This window comes from Lithobates pipiens, unplaced genomic scaffold, assembly GCF_037356315.1.
Source record: "Lithobates pipiens isolate NorthernLeopardFrog02 unplaced genomic scaffold, aLitPip1_a1.2 Scaffold_30, whole genome shotgun sequence".
Taxonomy (NCBI): Eukaryota; Metazoa; Chordata; class Amphibia; order Anura; family Ranidae; genus Lithobates; species Lithobates pipiens.
Genome location: NW_027507791.1, coordinates 34493451 through 34515966, shown reverse-complemented (window position 1 = coordinate 34515966; position 22516 = coordinate 34493451). Strand labels below are relative to the sequence as shown.

The window sequence follows — 22516 nt, the reverse complement described above, 5'->3', positions numbered from 1 at the left end:
ACGGAGACAGGAGGTGTCACCTGAGTGAACCTCGTTCCAGTGGCGGGCCACATTGGTCCCATGCGCCTTATCTATATCATAAAGGTGATCATAAAGACGATCCTTTAATCTATGGATAGTTCTGCCCATGTACTGTATAGAACAGGTGACACAAGTGATGGCATAAATTATGTATCGTGTGTTGCAGTTGATGAAGACCCAATTTTGTATGTCTTGCCTGTAGAAGAAGTGACAGTGTCTCCACCTTTCAAAAAGGGCAATATATGCAAGATCTGCCACCACATTTGTAAGTTCCTCTGAACTGTAACCAATGAGCAACAGGTTTTTTACTAAGATAAAGGCTAGGGGACAATAGTCCACCCAGAGACGGTGCTCTCCTGGACACTGCATGTATGTCCATTGCAAGAATCTGTGAATAGACTTGATCGTTAGATAATACCGGTGTTCTGCCATATAGTGTCCGGCCATCATATAGTGTCCGCCCCGTACTGCGCATGCGCAGTACGGAGCAGAAGAAGCTTTGGAAAATCTCCGAAGCTGAACGGCGCCTGCGCCGTGAGTGGAGGTGGTAGCCCCACCATCCAAGCGGACATAGGGTTGTGAATATTAGAGGGCCCCTCACGGGCGAGCTTCGCTCGCCACGCTTCGGGCTCGGCCTCGCTGCGCTCGGCTCTTTTATTTTCCAACTCTATGTCCACTTGGATGGTGGGCCTAGAACCTGGACTCACGGCGCAGGCGCCGTTCATCCTCGGCAATTTTCGGAATCGGTGTTGCTGTGTACTGCGCATGCGCAGTACGCAGCAGACACTTTTGGATGGAGGACCTTATATGATAGGACACCGGCAAATATTTAGTCACAATTTTAGTGATTTTTTTGAAACTCCATGTAATACGGAGTAGAAAAATTTGGAGTGGAGTCTGACAGGAATATTGACATCGATATAGAAGATCGTCACACTTATTAAAGAGGAAGGTTATTATTAAAGAGGAAGTAAACACTGCCTCTTTTTTTGGTGACCTGCAAAGTAAAGGCATAATGTGCTAGTCTGCATTGCATACTAGAACATTATGTAAAACGTACCTGCAAATGAAACCCTCGTGCCTGCTGGTGGCCGCATCTATCTTCACCCATCTTCCTTCTGGGTCCACGGACTGGCTGGAGCCGCATGATGTCACTCCCACGCAGGCATGCAGGAGCTGCTGGTCATGGCACAGGGCTCTGAAGAAATGGCACGGGCGGCCGTTCCTTCAGATCGCAGGTTCCAATGACATCATCAGCGGCATATACAGTAAATATCTTCCGAAATGCGCATGTTTAGTAGATATTTACAGTACCTATAGGTAAGTCTTATTATAGGGTTACTTATAGGTACAATTTATGCATGGGAGTTTACTTCCTCTTTAAGGATGTTTATTGGAAATCGCAGTCCACAGGTGGTTAGTAAAGCCAACATGTTTTTTGTAAGTGCTCCCCCTTTTGTCAGGGCTGTGATGGTGGGTGTGGTTATCACTGACCTGGAACCGAATTATGATAAAGCCTATACTGTAATGCAGGCCATATAAAGAGTTCATTTGCAGGAAAGAAATTTGTTTGATACCCCATTAGTGTTGCCAACCACCCTTAATTTACAGGCAGCCCATAAATTTCACCCCATTTTTGGGATGCCGGTAATTATCTGTTATGGGCAACGTTGTCGTAAAAAAGTTGACTGCAGGCAGACCACGCAAGCGCCATTTTTAAACGGAAGGCATTTGTTCTATGCTGTGCCGCAGCAGCGCAGCGGTGCAGACAATGCAGGGAGGTAGTGGTTGGGGTGGGGGGGGGGGTGAAGGGTGAAGGGTGTTGTTGGAGCAGTAAGGTTGTGGGTGAGGAGCAAGCTGAAGGAGGGGAATTGAGTGTTGGAGGAGGACAGCTTCTAGATTATGTGCTGTTATTGACAGGAGATGAAGCAATGTAGGGCATGGATGGGATGGATTGAGCAGGGCAGAAATAAACAATGAGGGGATTGCTATTAAGTGCTGGCAATGGAAAGAGATGAGCTGGATGGTAGTTGGTGACAGGAAGAACAATATGCCAGGAATGTGGAGCTGGGAGAGGGGGAGCTGTCAGATCAATTGCTGTGTGAGCACAAATGGACTAAAGGCAGATTCGATTGTGAGGTTGGGGAGAGGGATGTATTTGGTGGTAACAGCTGAGGGTAGGATAGAGGAGAAGGCTGTTTGTTGTTAAAATGGTGAGAAAGGAGAACAGTGTGTGTGAGCAGTACTATTTGGTAAACATGAATTGCTGGCCATTCTGGTTGTACATGAATGATGGGACTGAGGGAGAGCAAAATATTGGCTGGTGTGGGGGAGAAAATGGAAGCATTTTTATGGATAAGCTAATCCAGTGGTGACAGAGGAGGATAAGACAAAGGGACATAGGCCACAGAACTCAGGAGGACATTACTGGGGGATGAAGCCGGCCTGGCAGAAGAGGACACTGATGTGCACAGTGTCAGTGTCTGACTGGAAAGGTGAAAGGGACACAGTGACAGAAGGCGGACACTGACTGATGTGGAGACAGGTATGGTAATAAGAAGGGGGACAGCAGAAAGCCGCCGAGAGGCTCCAAAATAGTAAAAGAATAGACGTATAACATGCACCCGTGATTTTCCCCTGATTTTAAGGGGAAAAAAGTGCGTGTTATTCGCCGATAAATATGGTATTAACTTCAAGTGTGACAATCTTCTATACTGAGCATACCTCTACACCCACGTGGGGTGAATCTGAGGGTATCTTCTGTTCTTCTCTTCAGGAGATTTTGCCTCGTTGCTGTCTCCTCTCACAGAACACGCGGCGTGTGGCGACTTACATAGTGACATCACTGGATGATGTCCCCACCCATTATGATGTCACAGTCCCAGGATCCTCTGGGACTGTGACATCATAATGGTCAGGGACATCATCCGGGATGTCCCTATATAAGTCGCCACACACCGCGTGTTCTGTCATAGTGAGCGGAGACAGCGACGAGGCAACATCTCCTGAAGAGAAGAACAGAAGACGGCGACAGCGGCAGCGGCGACAGAAGACCGCTTGTAAAAGAGCTAGAAGAAGGTGCGTGGCCCGGCAAGAAGAACCGAAGAGGGGGGGACAAGACCCCCAAAGTCGGAAGAAGAGGGCGGCGGCGAAGAAGAAAGCCGGGCTCCTCCGCTAGTAAAAGAGCTAGCAGAAGATAGCGGAGGAGTCCGGCGAGAAGACCCCCGGAGCTGTGCAATAAACTATTTTAACCCTAGTTTGTTGTGTTTTTTTCACAGGTGAATGGGTAGGGGTACACTGTACCCCATACTCATTCACATAGGGTGGGGGGCCGGGATCTGGGGGCCCCCTTATTAAAGGGGGCTCCCAGATTCCGATAAGCCCCCCGCCCGCAGACCCCGACAACCAACGGCCAGGGTTGTCGGGAAGAGGCCCTTGTCCTCATCAACATGGGGACAAGGTGCTTTGGGGTGGGGGGCCGCACGGCCCCCCTTCCCCAAGGCACCCCCCATGTTGAGGGCACGCGGCCTGGTACGGCTCAGGAGGGGGGCGCTTGCTTGTCCCCACCCCCTTTCCTGGCCAGCCGGGTAGCGTGCTCGGATAAGGGTCTGGTATGGATCTGGGGGGACCCCACGCTGTTTTTTTGGCGTAGGGGGTTCCCCTTAGAATCCATATCAGACCTAAGGGCCTGGTATGCTCTCGGAGGGGGAACCCATGCCATTTTTTTATAAATTTGCCGTGGAGTTCCCCCTTCAGAGCTCATTCTCTGATTGGCCATGGCAAAAGTCACCTGGCCTGGGGCGACTTAAAGTCGTGTTGTAAGTCGCCCCAAGTCGTGCCCAAGTCGTGTTCAAGTCATGCCTGAAAAGCGCCTCTTAAGCCACCCCAGTGTGAAAGCCTGTTTGCTCTCACACTTGGGCTGTGCCCTTGCAGGGTGGGAAAAAAATGTCCTCCAAGCAGCATCTTTAGGGCCCTTTCCATTGAAATGGGTGTCGCTTTCAAAGCGCTTTGAAAGCAGAATTAAGCAGGCACTTTTAACCCTTTTTTAACCCATTCTGGGGGGGTTAAGAGTGCCATGATAGTGCCACTGTAACGGGTAAATCACTGCTAAAACTAGCAATGCTTTACCACCAATGCCCGCACCACCCCAGTGTGAAAGGGGTCTAAATATTCCTCTAAAGGCTCAACTTAAAAAGCCAACACAGAAGGATAAGAAGACTTATTTTAAAAGGTTGCAGTTATCATAGCTATAACTGAGAGCCTTATCCTTATGTTAGCACTTTGTGAATTGAGTTTAATGCATGATAAAATCCTGACAGGGATATAACCCTCTCCCTCTATAAAAAAAATAGGGTTATGTGGCGTGGCTTGGACGCTGACCGGAATGGCCGCATAAGTGCTGAGCTCCACACATCCACACAGCATCGTTCAGCATCCAGCGCCATCCAACACCGCGATCCATCCCACAGAGCTCCAGGGATCACCCCGCACCACCGGGGACTTGACCCGAGGCAGAACCGCCGCTCACGGAGCGAGGAAACTGATGGATTTCTATATGAAGCCGCCCGGCGTGCAGGCCCAAGATGGCACCAACCGGGATGAAGGCCTCACATTGCAGCAGATGCCCGCGGCCCCTGCATCCACAGAGGATCACATCTCTGACATGGAGGAGTCTGGAGAACAGCAGCGTTCACCCGCCATGTCACCGGCTGATAGAGGTAAGAGAGCAGCAATCTCCCCTGCACACTCTCCCTCTAAGCCTCCCCTAGTTAAGAAACAACATGGCGCTGGCACTTGTAGTCCCTCAGCAGCCTTCAGTGACTCTGACTCCTCGCTAGCTGCTTACAATACCTCAGACAGCCCTGCTTCTGAATATACACTGAAAGCCATGTTACTCTCATTACAAGCAGACATGCAGAAAGAGCTCAGATTCTCCATTAACCATTTGCTGGACAGAGTGGATGACATGGAAGACCGCATAGATCATATTGAGCACCATCTCTCTGCCGCTACTAGCTCCCATAACACTGTGGTTGACATTCAAGATGAACATACCGCAGCTATCCGCCAACTGCGTCTTAAAGTCGCAGACCTCGAGGACCGCTTGAGGCGGAACAATATCAAGATCCGGGGAGTCCCAGAGACTGTGTCACCCCCCGATATTGTCCCTTACTTGCACCAGCTGTTTCACAAGATCATACCGGCCCTCAAGCCGCAGGATCTCCTTATTGACAGAGCACATAGAATCCATAAACCGCAGCACCTGCCTGACTCAATACCCAGAGATATCCTGGCTAGGATACACTTCTTTAACACTAAGGAGCAGATTATGAGGGCCGCAAGAACCATACGCAACCTCCCTGATCCCTTTGCTAAGATTCAACTTTATAATGATATCTCAGCCGCTACCTCACAGGCACGCAAGGCCTTCTCCCAAATTACTGTGATACTCATAGAACACAAAATCGCATACAAATTGGGATTTCCCACCAAGCTTCTTGTAAACTACCAGCAACAACAAGTCGCATTTCTGACCCCCAAAGACGGATTCAAACAGCTACATAACTGGGGCATTGCCCCTCATGCACTCCCGGCTCCGCCTCTGAATACTAGATCCGCAAAGATCCCTTCTAGATCTGCTACGAAACCTAAATCCTGAACCTCCAAAATTGGGGGGGCCGCCCTCCTGGGCAACCCCCCCTTCTTACCAGGCGCTTGACTCACCAGGTTAAAGTGGATGACTGTTTTTTTTTTTTTTTTTCTTTTGAACCCCCCACGCCGAACTGCCACTGTGTGCCACGCACACGGCATTACTCTCTCTCCCAATTTACCATCGCACCTTACCCCCAGCCACTTTCTGTTCCTTCGGGAACCACTTGGATCCTTGGTTTACGCCTCTATATCTTCCGGTCATCGATATAGAAACTTCAATACTGTTTGTTTGATTCATTGCAATTTCGTTCTTGTTCTTCTTTTTCTTTTCTCTTGAGTTACTGTTACATTACTTGATTACCTCGACTTAAAATCAACGGTTGTTGTGTTCATTCTCTGTACACAGAGTTAGTGTTTGTACTTTGTTTTTCTGTAAAGGTCCGTCAATCTCAGTACCATTTTGACAACTGACCTTAGCAACTAATGTCCCTTACAATCACGTCCCTTAATGTTAAGGGACTAAATAGTCCTTTCAAGCGATCCCTCTTATGGAGGGAAGCAGCGACTTCCCGATCTGATATCTTATGCGTACAGGAGACCCATCTATCCTCCCGGAACCCCCCACAATGTACCAACAAACGATACCCCCATATCTTTCATTCCCGCACTGATAAAAAAGTTAGAGGTGTTCTGATTGCAGTGCGCTCTACGGTAGCGCTCACAGTTTCCAATGTAGAGCAAGACCCCGAAGGGAGGTTCTTGATCCTATCTGCCTCTTTCAATAACAAACCCTTGGTAATCGTGAACATCTATGCTCCCAACACTCACCTAAAGCCCTTTCTTAAGTCCATTCTCACCAAAATACAACACTACCCGAAAGATCAAATCATTTTATGCGGAGACTTCAATGCGGTACCAGATCACGCACTTGACTCCTCATCTCCCCAAAGGAGAAGGTCCTCCACCCTCTCCTCCTTTCTGCATCTGGAAGAATTTTATGACCCTTGGAGGTGTCAACAGGGTACTGAGAGAGACTACGTTCTATTCTAATGCTCAGAGGTCATATTCCAGGATTGACCTGTTCCTGACATCCAAAGTGCTACTGCAAGCAGTTGCGTCCACAAAAATTGGCGTAATATCGTGGTCTGATCATGCCCCCATCTCTATGGTTCTCAATCTCTCCCCTCCTACCACCCCATTTACAATTTGGCGTCTGAATCCCAACTTGATCAGCACCAAGGACATTAGGGAACAGGTCAAGACTGCCATAGAAGATTATTTCGCTCTAAATCAACACTCTGTCCCCAAGCCCACCACGTGCTGGAACGCTCATAAAGCGGTTCTACGGGGAATTCTATTGCGGCTAGGGGCTCTGGAGAAGAAAAAGCGCTCAGCGACCCTTAACACTTACCTAGATAGGATAAAGTCTCTAGAGAAGAGTAATATGAACTCGCCCTCTGCCTCTACGCACGCAGAACTCAGTAAACTGAGGTCAGAATTGAGTACTTATCTTCAGAATAAACATGAATTCTATCTCCAAAAACTTAAGTTAACCTGGTACTCCCAAGGTAACAAATCAGGGAAAGCTCTGGCCTCACAATACAAACACAGGACTGCCCAATCCACAATCTCCCACCTAATAGATTCTAAAGGCAACAGATTGACTAATCCCAAAGACATAGCTAACTGCTTCGGCACATTTTATCAACAACTGTATAACTTAAAAGACTCCACGACTGAGACGCAGCCCACTGAAGCGACTATCCAGACATTTCTATCTAACGTTGCCCTCCCCTCCCTGTCCCCTTCTCAAGCTGCTGACCTAGCCTTACCTTTCTCACAGCTGGAAATTAAAAACGCAATTAAAAGTCTCCCCTTACATAAAGCCCCGGGTCCAGACGGTTTTGGTAACGAATATTATAAGACATTCATAGATGTACTGACCCCGCATTTATGCAGCTCCTTTAATCACATGCTGGCCACAGGGGAGATCCCCTCGGAATCCCTAGAAGCAACCATCTCCACTATACATAAACCAGGGAAGGCCTCGTAGGACCCAGCTAACTACAGCCCTATTTCGCTACTTAACACCGATCTGAAAATGTATGCCAAACTCCTTGCCACCCGACTTTCACAACACATGACTTCCCTCATACACCTGGACCAGGTGGGCTTTATTCCCCGCCGACAAGCCTCAGATGGCACCCGCAGATTTGTAGATCTTATCCACTGGGCAGAGCACAGTCGAACGCCTTCTCTGTTGATATCATTAGATGCAGAGAAGGCGTTCGACAGAGTCCATTGGGGTTATCTTGAGGCAGTTCTCAAGAAATTTGGCATAGAGGGCGAGTTCTTACGAGCTATTCTAGGTCTATACACCTCGCCTACTGCGAGAGTCCGCACTTCAGGCATTCTCTCGAATCCCTTTAGAATCACTAACGGTACTCGCCAGGGCTGCCCACTCACCATTGATTTTTGCTCTAGTCATGGAGCCTCTGGCGCAGTCCATCCGCGCACACCCCCATATCTCTGGTATCACTGTGAAAGACACCTGTCACAAGATAGGTCTCTATGCGGACGATGTCATCATAGCTGTCTCTGACCCAGTGAAATCCCTACCTACCCTGACTGAAGTTCTACAGAATTTTAGTGAAGCATCCCTATACAAATTAAACCACTTGAAATCAGCCATGCTTGGCATTGAGATCCCGCCAGCGCTCAAAGCAGAAATTGCTAAAATATTGCCCTTCTCCTGGGCCCCCGGTTCCTCTTTGCAATATCTAGGCATTCAACTGGTCTCTCCCTCCTCTGGATTATTGCGAAATAACCTTGCCTCCTTATTCACGAAACTGAACAATTTATCCTCGAATATGTCCTCCTTAAAAGCTTCATAGGCTGGTAGGATAGCCCTGACCAAAATGTTTCTCCTTCCACATGTTCTTTATTTCTTTCGGACCCTCCCACTTCCGATTCTCTCAGCAGACCTAGCTAAGCTACAGCGTACTTTAGACTCATTCATATGGGCAGGACGTAAACCCCGCTTGAAATCCTCTGTTCTACGCACTCCCTCTACCTTAGGAGGGATGGGTTCACCAGACGTTAGAAAGTACTACAAGGCAATCATTCTAGACCAAGGGAGACAACTATGGTCGCAAGACCCCAACACAAGGTGGCACCAAATCGAAGCAGCAACTCTTCCAGCTGACCCACGACTAACCCTAGCTGCAATCTGGTTGTCTCTTCCGATCACACGTTCCATCCTTCCCACGGTACGAGCCTGCCTCACTCAATGGACTGCTATACGCCAAGATCATCAAGGCATACACAGAGACGCATTGAAAAATCTCCCCCTTCTAACGCTCCAACTCCTCTCTCCAGACCTCTCGATCAAGCACTGGCATGAAGCCGGAATCACAACAATTGGAGCCTTGTTTCTTGGAACAGATCTAAAAAGTTTTCAACAACTGACTTTCGGAATTTAGTCTCTCGCATAAGGACTTCTACATCTACTTAAGGCTCCGACATATCATCTCTCAAAGCTTGGCATCTCCAGACCCCACATCCAAGGAGCTTCTCCATTTCTATAACCGCCCTCTTACTGTCTTAAAGGGCATATCCTTCATTTACAAACTCCTCTCCAGACCTACCTCGTCCTCAAAATCTTCGAGCATACTCTATTGGGAATCCCTGCTGCACTGCTCTTTCCCTATGGAAGATTGGCATCGAGTACTTCGCACCCCACTAGTCATCTCCAAAAACATAACGCATTGGGAAGCGGTCATGAAATTGTTTCATAGGTGGTACTATACACCGCAAAAGTTGGCGACCATCTTCCCCACCCACTCTCCACAGTGCTGGAGAAATTGCAACTCCACCGGGGACTTATTCCACATCTGGTGGAGCTGTCCGGTTATTGGGTCCTTTTGGCTACTAGTAAACATGACAGAATCTAGATTCAACAAACAATGGTCCTCCTGGTTAACACACCCAAGCTGTGTTTATGCTTGTTTAACTAGTAATCCATCATCCCCAGACCAAGTGGAGCCGGCAGCGAAAGTCACTGGTTCAGTGTACTATTTCTTGTATATCATATGTAAGTTAGCTCTGATTCTCCTGCAGCTCTGGTTACTTGACTCAGGTACCTCAATCAATTTCCTTTTCTACTCTACTCGTTTCTCTTCCCTTTTTTTTTTTTTTTTCTTTCCTTGTTTTTTACAACCGCCTTGGGACTAAACTTCACTCTCACTCTATCTTACTTTTCACTGTTTTTCTCTGGCATGGCGTCCCCACTCGACACAGCCCGCTGGGGTGTCGGGTGGGGACGGGATGCATCCGGACCTACCGGATCTAGCTATACAGAATGTGTAGTATACAGTAGATGGGCTCCAGGCCCGTATGTTCTCTCTGCTAGTAACTCATGTTGGTTCAATGTATCTGGGCATTTCTTGATTATTTTTTCGTCAACTTCCTCTAACTTATGTACAATGGTTGATATCAATGTTTGTTACTGCATTATATTACAATAAAATCATTTGAAAGTTAAAAAAATAGGGTTATATTATTAACTATATTTTAACTCTTGCTATGAGGCCTGCCTGGAAAGTAATGTTAGAGATGAAATTATCATTGAAACTTTTACATAACATATTTTTCAGCAATTAACACGCACCTTGATTTTAAGAGGGAAGTTTCAAGGAAAAAAAAAATTTAAATAAAGAACTTCAAAGCAAAATAGGGGTCAATGCCCATCCATGCAGCCTTATCAGTTCTCATTAGGGATGAGCCGAACACCCCCCGGTTCGGTTCACATCAGATCTTTCGAACGGACCACAAATTCGTACGAACTTTAGAACCCCATTGAAGTCTATGGGACTCGAACGTCCGAAATAAAAAGTGCTAATTTTAATGGCTAATATGCAAGATACTGCCCTAAAAAGGGTTTGGGGACCTGGCTCCTGCCCCAGGGGACATGGGTCAATGCCTAAAATGTTTTTAAAAATGGCTGTTTTGGGGGAGCACTGATTTTAATGACGATTAAAGTGAAAAAAAAGTGAAATATTCCTTTAAATATCGTACCTGGGGGGTGGCTATAGTATGCCTGTGAAGTGCCACGTGTTTCCCGTGTTTAGAACAGTTCCTGCACAAAATGACATTTAACGAAGAAAAAACATTTAAAACTGCTTGCGGTTTTAATGTACTATCTGGTTCCGGCAATATGGATGAAAATCATTGAGAGAAATGGCATGGGTAGCCCCCCTGCACCCTTACCAGCCCCTTTGGGTCTTGTACGGATATTAAGGGGAACCCCGTACCCATATTAAAAAAAGGAAAGATGTGGGGCCCCCAAGCCCTATATACGCAGGACAGCAGTATACAGGCGGTGTAAATGAGACAGGGACTGTGTAGGTTTGTTGTGTTAAGTAGAATCTGTTTGTAATTTTGAACTGGTACATTTTTAAAGTGTAGCTCCAGTCAAAAAATAAATTTTTAAGCTTTTTGGAAAACATAGGGAAGGGTTATCACCCCTGTATAATTTGTTTTGCCGTCTGTCTTTTTTCATCTCACTTCCTGTTGTCTCTTTCTGTTTGCAAGTAGCAGACGTTTGTAAGTTGGATGTTTGAAAGTAGGGGCCTGCCCTCTATGCTCTGCAGAAATGGCGGAACAAGGTGTTGGTGTTGCAACAACATTGTAAGACCTCAAAGTGACTCTTGGTGGGCGCTGAAGCACCCTGCTGTGAACAATTATATCAAGAATTGTAATTACATGCCATTGTTGAACAGTGGTAGCAAAATTGGGCCTTTGGTGGTTGTGGTTCTGGTGCCACCACACTATAAGTCCTCGCAGTTACTCTCCGTGGGCACAGGAACGGGCCCTGAGGGGGCCCAGGGGCTTAAAAATTGGGCCTTAGGCACTGGTGCTGGTGCCACGACACTGCAACCTCTCCCATATACTCTAGTTGTAGTGCAGGAATGAGCCCTGCTGCAAAGTATTGCATCAAAAATTGTAATGAAACGCTCCTGTTAAACAGGGGCTGAAAAATTGGGCCTTAGGCACTGGTGCCACAACACTGCAACCTCTCCCATATACCCTAGTTGTGGTGCAGGAATGAGCCCTGCTGCAAAGCATTGCATCAAAAATTGTAATTAAACGCCCCTGTTAAACAGGGGCTGAAAAATTGGGCCTTAGGCACTGGTGCTGGTGCCACGATATTGCAACCTCTCCCATATACTCTAGTTGTGGTGCAGGAATGAGCCCTGCTGCAAAGCATTGCATCAAAAATTGTAATTAAACGCTCCTGTTTAGGGATGAGCTTTGTGTTCGAGTCGAACATACGTTCGACTCGAGCATCGGCTGTTCGCCCGTTCGGCGAAGTCCGAACGTTTTGGTTCGTTCGCGCCAAATTCATGTGGCGCTAACGACCCACAATGCACTGCGATGGCGCAGTGCATTGCTGGCTCATGATTGGCCAAGCATGCACTGTGACCCCGCATGCTTGGCCAATCGCAGCACCAGCAGCGAGGAGAGCCATGATTGGCCACAGGCAGGATGCCTGTGGCAAATCATAGCTCAGGCTGTGTAGTGCACGCCCCACACTATATAAGGCCGCCAGCGCGGCGGCCTTGTGTAGTGTGTTGGCGTCTGAAGCAGTTAGTGGGTGTTCTGTGTACCTTCAACACAGTACACACCGATCGTTTTCGGACGATTTTCGATCTTGCTGTTGTGTAGTGGTTGTTGTCTGCGTGCCCTGACCGCAGTATACACCACTGTATTCACCTCACCTATATAGCTAGTGATCTATCTTTTATAATAGAGCTTGCAGTCAGTAGTGTTAGGAGCTTGTGCGTGCTGTCTGAGTGCTCTGTACCCAGTACATACCGCTATATCCACCTACATAGCTCTTCTCTATTTGAGCTCACTTGCCATCTGCAGGAGTTATTGGAAGTTGTGTGTGCCTCCAGCACAGCACAGTATACATCTGTATATACCCCTTTATCTCTGGTGTTCTATAATAAAGGTATCTGCAGGAGTTAGTGGGTGTTTTGTGCCTCCAGCACAATATACACCTGTATCTACCCGTTATTGCTGTTCTCTAATAGAACAGTAAATAGTGTAGCGATACTATTAAGTGAATGTGTGATCACATGGAAAAAATCCGTATACGATCATAAATAATAATAAAGTCCCCTGTAATGTGACTGGTGCACAAAAAATTGTGATAGAACTTCTTCAAAAGAAATAGGCGTTTCACTAGTCGAGTGCAACCCAATGTATCAACTTGTCTGAAGAGATCTAGAAGGTGGGTAAAATACTCTTACCGGATATGATGGACTCACGCGGTCTTACGACGGTTGAGTCGGAAACGCTTAGGGTCCAGACCTAGGACCAGATGGTAGGTTGGTGGTGGTCAGACCGGAGAACCCCCTGTGAGACGCCCCCCAGGGTCTTCCGTCGTTTGGAGTCTTCTCGATATCCGGTCTGACCACCACCAACCTACCATCTGGTCCTAGGTCTGGGCCCTAAGCGTTTCCGACTCAACCGTCGTAAGACCGTGTGAGTCCATCATATCCGGTAAGAGTATTTTACCCACCTTCTAGATCTCTTCAGACAAGTTGATACATAGGCGTTTCACTAGTCGAGTGCAACCCAATTTCTTTTGAAGAAGTTCTATCACAATTTTTTGTGCACCGGTCACATTTATTATTATTTATGATCGTATACAGATTTTTTCCATGTGATTACACATTCACTTAATAGTAGCGCTACACTATTTACTGTTCTAAATTGTTTAACTTTGAAGTGTTGGCAGCTGTTTTTTTACATGTTTTTTTTTGCTAGCTAGATACAGCGCGGTGTTTCCCTTTTTTCTGTTCTGTAATAGAGCCATCTGCAGGGCTTAGTGGGTGTTGTGTGACTCCATTACAGTATACCCCTTTATCTCTGGTGTTCTATAATAAAGGCATCTGCAGGAGTTAGTGGGTGTTGTGTGCCTCTAGCACAATATACACTACCCAACTGCTTTTTTACCCAACTCCCTTCAGGCCATTACCATGTCTGGAAGGCCAGCAAGGAGAGGCAGACAAGCACGAGCCGATAAAAGAGGGCAAGCAGGCTCTGTGTCTAGAGACAACAGTGCTGGTCGTGGACGCGGTGCATTGTCATCAGCACATGGCCATGGGACACGCTTGTCCTTCTTTTCGGCAGCTGGACATGTTGAGCCGCAACATGCCAACGACTTGGTAGAGTGGATGACCAAGCCCTCTTCATCCTCCTCATCCTCTCTCACCCAGTCTCAGGGTACTAGCAAAGCAGCTGCCAACGCATCGTCTTCCCTCCTCTCAATGTCATCATCAGTGACTCCTTCCCTAGACCCACCACGTCCTCCTGAGGAGTCTCCTGAACTCTTTGAGCACAGTGTTGGGTACATGCTCCAGGAGGATGCCCAGTGTTTTGTAGCCTCTGATGATGACAGTCAGCTAGAGGAAGGCAGTAGCGTGAATGCAGAGAGAGGGGATGCTCAAGAAGGACAGCAATCTGGCAGTCATGTTCCACAAGCTGCAACATACTGCCAGGTTTGCTACAGAGATGCAGAGGGAGGGGATGATGAGGGCACTGACTCCACATGGGTGCCTAGTAGGAGAGAGGAGGAGGAGGAGGCACGTGTCCAACGAGGCAGGATGCCCTCCGGGGGCCAGCTTAGGGGCAGCACACCGACTGAATCACATCTCAGAGCTCCGCCTGTGCAGGGCGCTGCCTCTGCACGTTATTCTAAAAGTTCTTTGGTGTGGGCCTTTTTTGAGACGAGTGCATCAGATCGCACCGCTGCTATTTGCAACATATGTCTCAAGCGTATCTCGCGTGGCCAAAACATCAGCCGCTTGGGCACCACATGCTTGACCATACATATGTTGACCTGCCATGCAGCTCGTTGGCAAGCTTACCTCAAAGACCCACACCAAAGAACAAAGCGGACCTCTCCTTGCTCCTCATCAGCTGGCATCTCCAACCCCACTAGACCTTCAGTCCTTTCTGAAACCTGCTCTGAGAGGAATGAAGGTGTAGAATTAGGTGTGTCACAGCCAAGTGTTTCCGGGCACTCTGCTAGCAGTACACCCACGTCCGATTATAGCAGGCAAATGTCCCTGCCCCAGCTGCTGGACCGGCAAAAGAAGTTCACTCCCAGCCATCCACATGCCCAGCGGTTGAATGCTAGCTTGGCTAAATTGCTAGCACTTCAACTGCTGCCTTTTCAGTTGGTAGGCTCGGCTCCCTTCCGTGAGTTTGTACAATGTGCGGTTCCTCAGTGGCAGGTCCCCAAACGCCACTTTTTCTCACGGAAGGCGATTCCGGCTCTCTACCGGCATGTGGAAAGCAATGTCCTTGCCTCGCTGGACAGGGCGGTCAGCGGTAAGGTGCATATTACCGCTGACTCATGGTCCAGCAGGCATGGACAGGGACGTTACCTGTCTTTCACGGCCCATTGGGTCACTCTCATGGCAGCTGGGAAGGATGCAGGACAAGGTGCAGTAGTGTTGGAGGTTGTTCAGCCACCACACCCCAAAAATGCTACTATTGGTTGTGACACACCTCTCTCCTCTACCCCTCCTCTTCTTCTTCCTCCATGGCCTCTTCCAGTGCTCTGTCCTCAGAACCAACGGTGCTCCGTAGACGTTCCAGGGGCTACGCAAGTACGCAGGCAAAACAATGCCATGCCGTGCTTGCGCTGGTTTGTTTGGGGGACAGGATCCACAATGGGGCGAATGTTTTGTAAGCTCTGCAGGGGCAGGCCAAGAGGTGGTTGACGCCACACCAGCTTAAGCCAGAAATGGTGGTTTGCGACAATGGCATCAACCTCCTCTCCGCCCTCCGACAGGGACAACTGACCCATGTGCCCTGTGTAGCTCACGTCCTTAACCTGGTGGTGCAGCGGTTCTTGGGCAGGTCCCCCGGATTACAGGATGTCCTGAAGCAGGCCAGGAAAGTCTGTGTGCTTTTCCGTCGATCATTTAATGCCTGTGCTCAGCTGGCTGAGCTCCAAAAGGAGTTGAACCTGCCCAAGAACCACCTTATATGTGACATGCCCACCAGGTGGAACTCAACGTTGGCCATGCTGCAGCGGCTGCACACGTAGCAGAGGGCCATCAATGAGTACCTGTGCGACTACGGCATCAGGACATGGTCAGGGTAGCTCGGTTTTTTCTCACCATGCCAGTGGGGCATGATCAGGGATGCATGCACTGTCCTGTCACCATTTGAGGAGGCCACAAGGATGGTGAGCAGTGACAGTGCATGCATCAGTGACACTGTACCTCTTGTCCACCTCTTGGAGCATACGCTGCGTGGAATAATGGACAGGACACTTGAGGCAGAACAGAGGCAGGAAGAGGAGGACTTCCTTGCCTCTCAAGGCCCCCTTTATCCAGACAGTGTTCCTGCTGTGCCTCCCATCACACAGGAAGAGGAGGAGGAGGATGATTGTGTCAGCATGGAGGTGGAGGCTGGCACTCAGCATCAGCAGCAGCAGTCTTGTAGGGATGATTTACAGTCCCAAGAAACACGTGGACTTGTACGTGGCTGGGAGGAGGTAGCTGCGGATCATGTTGTCCTTAGTGACCCAGAGGACTCCAGACCGAATGCCTCAGCTAACCTATGCTGCATGGCCTCCCTGATCCTGCAAAGCCTGCGGAAGGATCCTCGTATTCTTCGGATCAAGGAGAGGGACCATTACTGGCTGGCCACTCTCCTTGATCCACGGTACAAGGGTAAGGTTGCCGACCTTATCTTGCCATCGCAGAGGGAGCAGAGGATGAGACATCTCCGGGAGGCCTTGCAGAAAGGTCTGTGCAACGCGTTTCCAGAGACTGGGAGGTTACAAACAACGTGTTGCGGACAACGTGTTGCTGAGGCATCGGTCAGAAGGAGCGGTGGAGAAGGTGGCGGTCTGACTGATGCTTTCAGTCAATTTTTTAGTCCGCAGCCCCAAGGTATGATTGGTTCCAGCAACCATCGCCAGCGTCTGATTTACATGGTGCAGGAATACCTAGGGGCAAGGTCAGACTTGGACACCTTTCCCACCGAAAATCCTCTGGCTTACTGGGTCTTGAGGATGGATCACTGGCCAGAGCTTGCACAGTATGCAATTGAGCTACTGGCCTGTCCTGCATCCAGCGTTCTTTCGGAACGCACCTTCAGTGCTGCTGGTGGCTTTGTTACCGATCACAGGGTGCGGCTGTCCACTGAATCAGTTGATCAACTGACCTTCATCAAGATGAATCAGTCTTGGATCACCCACAGCTACCAAGCACCTGAAGCTGATGTAACCGAATATTTTTTTTGAAATATCACATCCCTTCAAGACTGCCTATGCTGATGCTGAGTGACTGTCCTGTTATGTTGATTGTCTATCCTCTTCCTCCTCCGCTGATATGTTGGAAGAACATTTCTGGTTCTGGGTGATGCCATCAGCCCAATTTTTCTGCCCCTGTTTAACAGGGGCGTTTAAGTACAATTTTTGATGCAATGCTGTGCAGCAGGGCTAATTCCTGCAATAAAACAAGAGTATATGGGAGAGGTTGCAGTGTCGTGGCACCAGCACCAGTGCCTAAGGCCCAATTTTTCTGCCCTTGTTTAACAGGGGCATTTAAGTACAATTTTTGATGCAATGCTTTGCAACAGGGCTAATTCCTGCAATAAAACAAGAGTATATGGGAGAGGTTGCAGTGTCGTGGCACCAGCACCAGTGCCTAAGGCCCAATTTTTCGGCCCCTGTTTAACAGGTGCGTTTAATTACAATTTTTGATGCAATGCTTTGCAGCAGGGCTAATTCCTGCAATAAAACTAGAGTATATGGGAGAGGTTGCAGTGTGGTAGCACCAGTGCCTAAGGCCCAATTTTTCTGCCCCTGTTTAACAGGGGCGTTTAAGTACAATTTTTGATGCAATGCTTTGCAGCAGGGCTAATTCCTGCAATAAAACTAGAGTATATGGGAGAGGTTGCAGTGTCGTGGCACCAGCACCAGTGCCTAAGGCCCAATTTTTCTGCCCCTGTTTAACAGGGACATGTAATTACAATTCTTGATATAATATTTCACAGGAGGGCCCGTTCCTGTGCCCACCCAGAGTAACTGTGAGGACTTATAGTGTTGTGGCACCAGCACCACAACCACCAAAGGTCAATTTTTCTACCACTGTTCAACAATGGCATGTAATTACAATTCTTGATATAATCATTCACAGCAGGGCGCTCCAGCGCCCACCAAGAGTCACTTTGAGGGCTTACAATGTTGTGGCAAAACCAACACCTTGTTCCACCATTTCTGCAGAGCATATAGGGCAGGCCCCTACTTTCCAACATCCAACTTGCAAACATCTCCTACTTGCAAACGGAAGGAGACAACAGCAAGTGAGATGAAAAAAGATGGACGACAAAACAAATTATACAGGGGTGATAACCCTTCCCTATGTTTTCCAAAAAGCTTAAAATTATTTTTTTGACTGGAGCTACACTTTAAAAATGTACCAGTTGAAAATTACAAACAGATTCAACTTAACACAACAAACCTACACAGTCCCTGTCTTGTTTGCACCGCCTGTATACTGCTGTTCTGAGTATATAGGGCCTGGGGGCCACATGCATTTCCTTTTTTTAATATGGGTACGGGGTTCCCCTTAATATGCGTACAAGACCCAAAGGGGCTGGTAATGGGCAGGGAGGGCTACCCATGCCATTTTTCTCAATGATTTTCAACCATATTGCAGGAACCAGATATAACATTAAAACCGCAAGCAGCTTTAAATTACGTCATTTTGTGCAGGGACTCTTCTAAACACGGGAAACACGTGGCACTTCACAGGCATACTACAGACACCCCCCAGTTACCATATTTAAAGGAATATTTCACTTTTTTTCCACTTTAATCGTCATTAAAATCAGTGCTCCCGCCAAAACGGCCGTTTTTAAAACTTTTTTTGCATTGACCCATGTCCCCTGGGGCAGGAGCCAGGTCCCCAAACCCTTTTTAGGACAGTATCTTGCATATTAGCCGTTAAAATTAGCACTTTTAATTTTGAACGTTCGAGTCCCATAGACTTCAATGGGGTTCTAACGTTCTTACGAATTTGGGGTCTGTTCGAAAGTTCTGGTGCAAACCGAACCGGGGGGTGTTCGGCTCATCCCTACTCCTGTTAAACAGGGGGTGAAAAATTGGGCTGGTGGCATCACCCAGAACCAAAAATGTTATTCCAACATATCAGCGGAGGAGGAAGAGGATAGACAATCAACATAACAGGACAGTCACTCAGCATCAGCATAGGCAGTTTTGAAGGGATGTGATATTTAAAAAAAAAATATTCAGTTACATCAGCTTCAGGTGCTTGGTAGCTGTGGGTGATCCAAGACTGATTCATCTTTATGAAGGTCAGTCGATCAACCGAGTCGGTGGACAGGAGCACCCTGTGATCGGTAACAAAGCCACCAGCAGCACTGAAGGTGCGTTCCGAAAGAACGCTGGATGCAGGACAGGCCAGTAGCTCAATTTCAGATAATTGTAATATGCATAAATTTTCAAGCGTGCTGGTAAATAATAAAAAAAAAATAATAAAAACCTGTATGGTACCAAATGGTAATCTATACAAATGTTTTTAAATATATATATATGCACTTATCAACAGGTGTCATCAACCGATAACAATCATTAAACCATAAAAATCATAAAAATCATGGAAATCATAACACAATGAGCTATAGATCAATTAATGTAGCATGCAGTTCCTAAATTACAATATTAAAGTGCAAGGTGCCAGTGAACGGATAGTGCCAATATCAAAATGCACAAAAAAACAAATCACTAAAAATGTAGAAAATGAAAAAATAAAGAGTAAAAAGCAATAATATAGAAATAGAAATAAAAAATATTATGAAATAAAATCAAAAAATGAAAGACTTTCCAATTATCTATGTTACATATCAAATATTCATTTGTGCAACTGTGATTAAAAGTCCGTGAGTGAATAATATAAAATGGATGAAGTAGAGAAATGCAGAAAAAATGCAAAAATGATGAATATAAGGGTTGTATTAAAAATTAATTAAAAAATGAAAAAAATGGTGGAAAAAAATTAATGATGAATGGTGACCAAAATAGTGAAAAAAGTGAAAAAATTAGTGGGATATCCTCTGTAAGTGGGGGTGGAGGGAAGGGTGACTTCAACTGTTGCTTCCGGTGCTCAGTGACCACTTATGCAATTGCTCTCACCAGAGGTATAACCCCGTCCGGGGTGGATTAACCTTCACAGTATCAGCCACTGTGTTGCTCTCTGGCTTGCCTCTGTTGTGGTTCTGGGAGTCCCTTGTTCCTCCGTTTGTATAACGTGCTCGATTATATGCAATGAGGAAGAGGCATATCCATGGTGTAGTATGTTTTAAAATTTAAACTTTTATTAAATAACTAAAATTATTCACAAACATTCATTGATTGCAGACTCGTTTGTTTGGTATCTTTAAAAGAAGGAATGGTCCCGTTTGGCTGCCTCGCCGTGTAAGTTAGAGGTGTATGCTGTCTGGCCACGTCCTACGCGTTTCGTCATCAAAGACGTCATCTGGAGCGGAGTAAATGGGATCTCCCATTTACTCAATGGCCTCTGTAATACGAAGTTCCACCTCCTGGACCGGCTCCTATGATAAACAGAACACTGGTCTAATGCCGGGATGTCTATCATAGGAGCCAGTCCAGAAGGTGGGACTTCATATTACAGAGGCCGCCGAGTAAACAGGAAATCCCTGCTCTGTGTAATCTGGTGGCGCTCGTACCCCCTTTCCTTCCATGGCAGCCCGAAGAAGATACCAGCACACATTATGTGTGTGTGTTATACGATAAATATAGTCTTTCTACAATTCCAGACATGTTCAATGGTATATGAATGTGCAACTTTTTATAAAATAATCCCTGGTGATCATGTCATGACAGTCCTTGTTGAGGGATTTCCTCTTATAAGGTGACACCACCCTGTTCCTGTTTCTTCATTGTCATCCTGTGTTGTCACAGATTTATAAAAGATGAAAACAATTTTATGAAAATAAAATGACGGTTGTTTATGACACACATTGCTTAGCAAACTAAACTCAATCCAATAATATATTAGATCTATCCAAAACTCTATTTAATAAATTGGAGACCAGAATGAGGAGTCATTGACACTTCTTTCATAAGATATTAAATGGAGCATCATAACATAGTACAGTAAATCATCATATACTTTAAAACAGAATACACAGCTAATAAAATATATCTTTATATTCATCTGAGAAGTCAACCTTAAAACCCAGTTCCAGCACTCCCAATTCCCCTTCATCCCCTTTGGATATAATTTTTTCATTGTAAAAATCATTATACATCCCTTTATTCCCGGGTTCTATGTTCTGGTCCTCTTCTGTCCTCAGCAGTGGGCAGGTACTGAATGATCCAGAATACTCCCTTCAGTATTCTCCTGTAAGTCCAGGGGGGTCTGAGGTCACTTCCAAGGGGGCCGGTCCTTGACACCCTGAGCTCATAGAAAATGGGATGAATGACACTGGGCATCATTCTACCTGGGAGAGGAGCACCATCTAGTGGTAAAAAGGAGAGTGCAGGGGAGTATTTGAAATAAATTATTATTATTATTATTATTATTATTATTATTATTCAGGATTTAGATAGTGCCAACCGTTTGTGCAGTGCTTTACAACATGAGGGCAGACAGTACAGTTGCAATGCATTTCAATACAGGAGGAGTCAGAGGGCCCTGCTTGTTAGAGCTTACAATCTAGGAATATATATATATATATAATATATATATATATTTTTCATTTTACTTTTTTATTGATCTTTAGTTAGGCCTTAAATAGTTAAAGCTTAAAGTTCTCAGTGAAGATTTATAGCTCGTTAGCTTGGATGTGCAAAAATAATTCCCCAATTGCAGAGCAATTAATGTGTTGATCCTCATAGTGATTCTCACCTCCAGTGCTCCTTTTCTCAATTGCAGAGATCTCCAGTGAGATAAAATTCATGCTGGATATTAATTTGCATCATTTATAAATCAGAAAATGTATTTCTGTGTTTTCTAGAGGACTTCAGGGCGTTCCGCTGTCAGCTGTCATCATTTAATGATCCATCACTGAGGAGGATATACGAGTATTATAGAGATGATCTGATCAGCATCCTGGAAAACATAGATCCTCATACTGTCCTGGTAGAACTAAAACTTAGGAATGTCTTAAACACAGAGGTAAGAAAAATATATTATAAATTACCTATAGCAATATATGTATAGTAAAGGGGAACTCTGATTCATACAATAGTTGCAAACAGAGTCCTATATAATTGTACACCATATCACTCCATACTGATCATAAACAGTTGAACATATAAGTCCTCCCAATAAACATGACCATATCAAAATTTCATTACATCCAGCAAAAAAATATTGAAACCACAATCTCTTTGCCTTTAGTAAATCCACCCCAATTGTCTTTAAATTTGCTTCTATCAATGTATCTAATGTATCAATGTATCTAATTTTATCTACAGTACATTATAATCTTCTTTTATATCCTTTCATTGCTAAAAATACTCTTCACATCACAGAAGCAAATGAATGTTCTCATAATACAAATCAGAGATTTCTTACTCCTAATAAAGTGTGCTTTTCCTTGAATGACTTTGAATTTAGACAGTATGTTGTATGTAAGTGTATGTGTGCCATGGGATGGCTTACTGTATTGTATATAGTGTTATAATAAGGCTTCAGAAACATGATTGAGGGGTGAGTGTTTAATCATTATGACTTTACCATAGTTTTATATGGTATGG

The 22516-nt window shown here is 46.1% G+C and overlaps 1 protein-coding gene across 1 annotated transcript in view; it reads left to right on the top strand.

The window, feature by feature from the left end:
- The window catches only part of LOC143942156 (uncharacterized), a 1285630-nt gene that overhangs the window by 98444 nt on the left and 1164670 nt on the right, over positions 1–22516 (top strand). The window contains exon 4 of the mRNA XM_077463417.1: positions 21772–21932. Within this exon, the coding sequence (XP_077319543.1) occupies positions 21772–21932 (161 nt within the window). The remainder of the gene's footprint in view (positions 1–21771; positions 21933–22516) is intronic.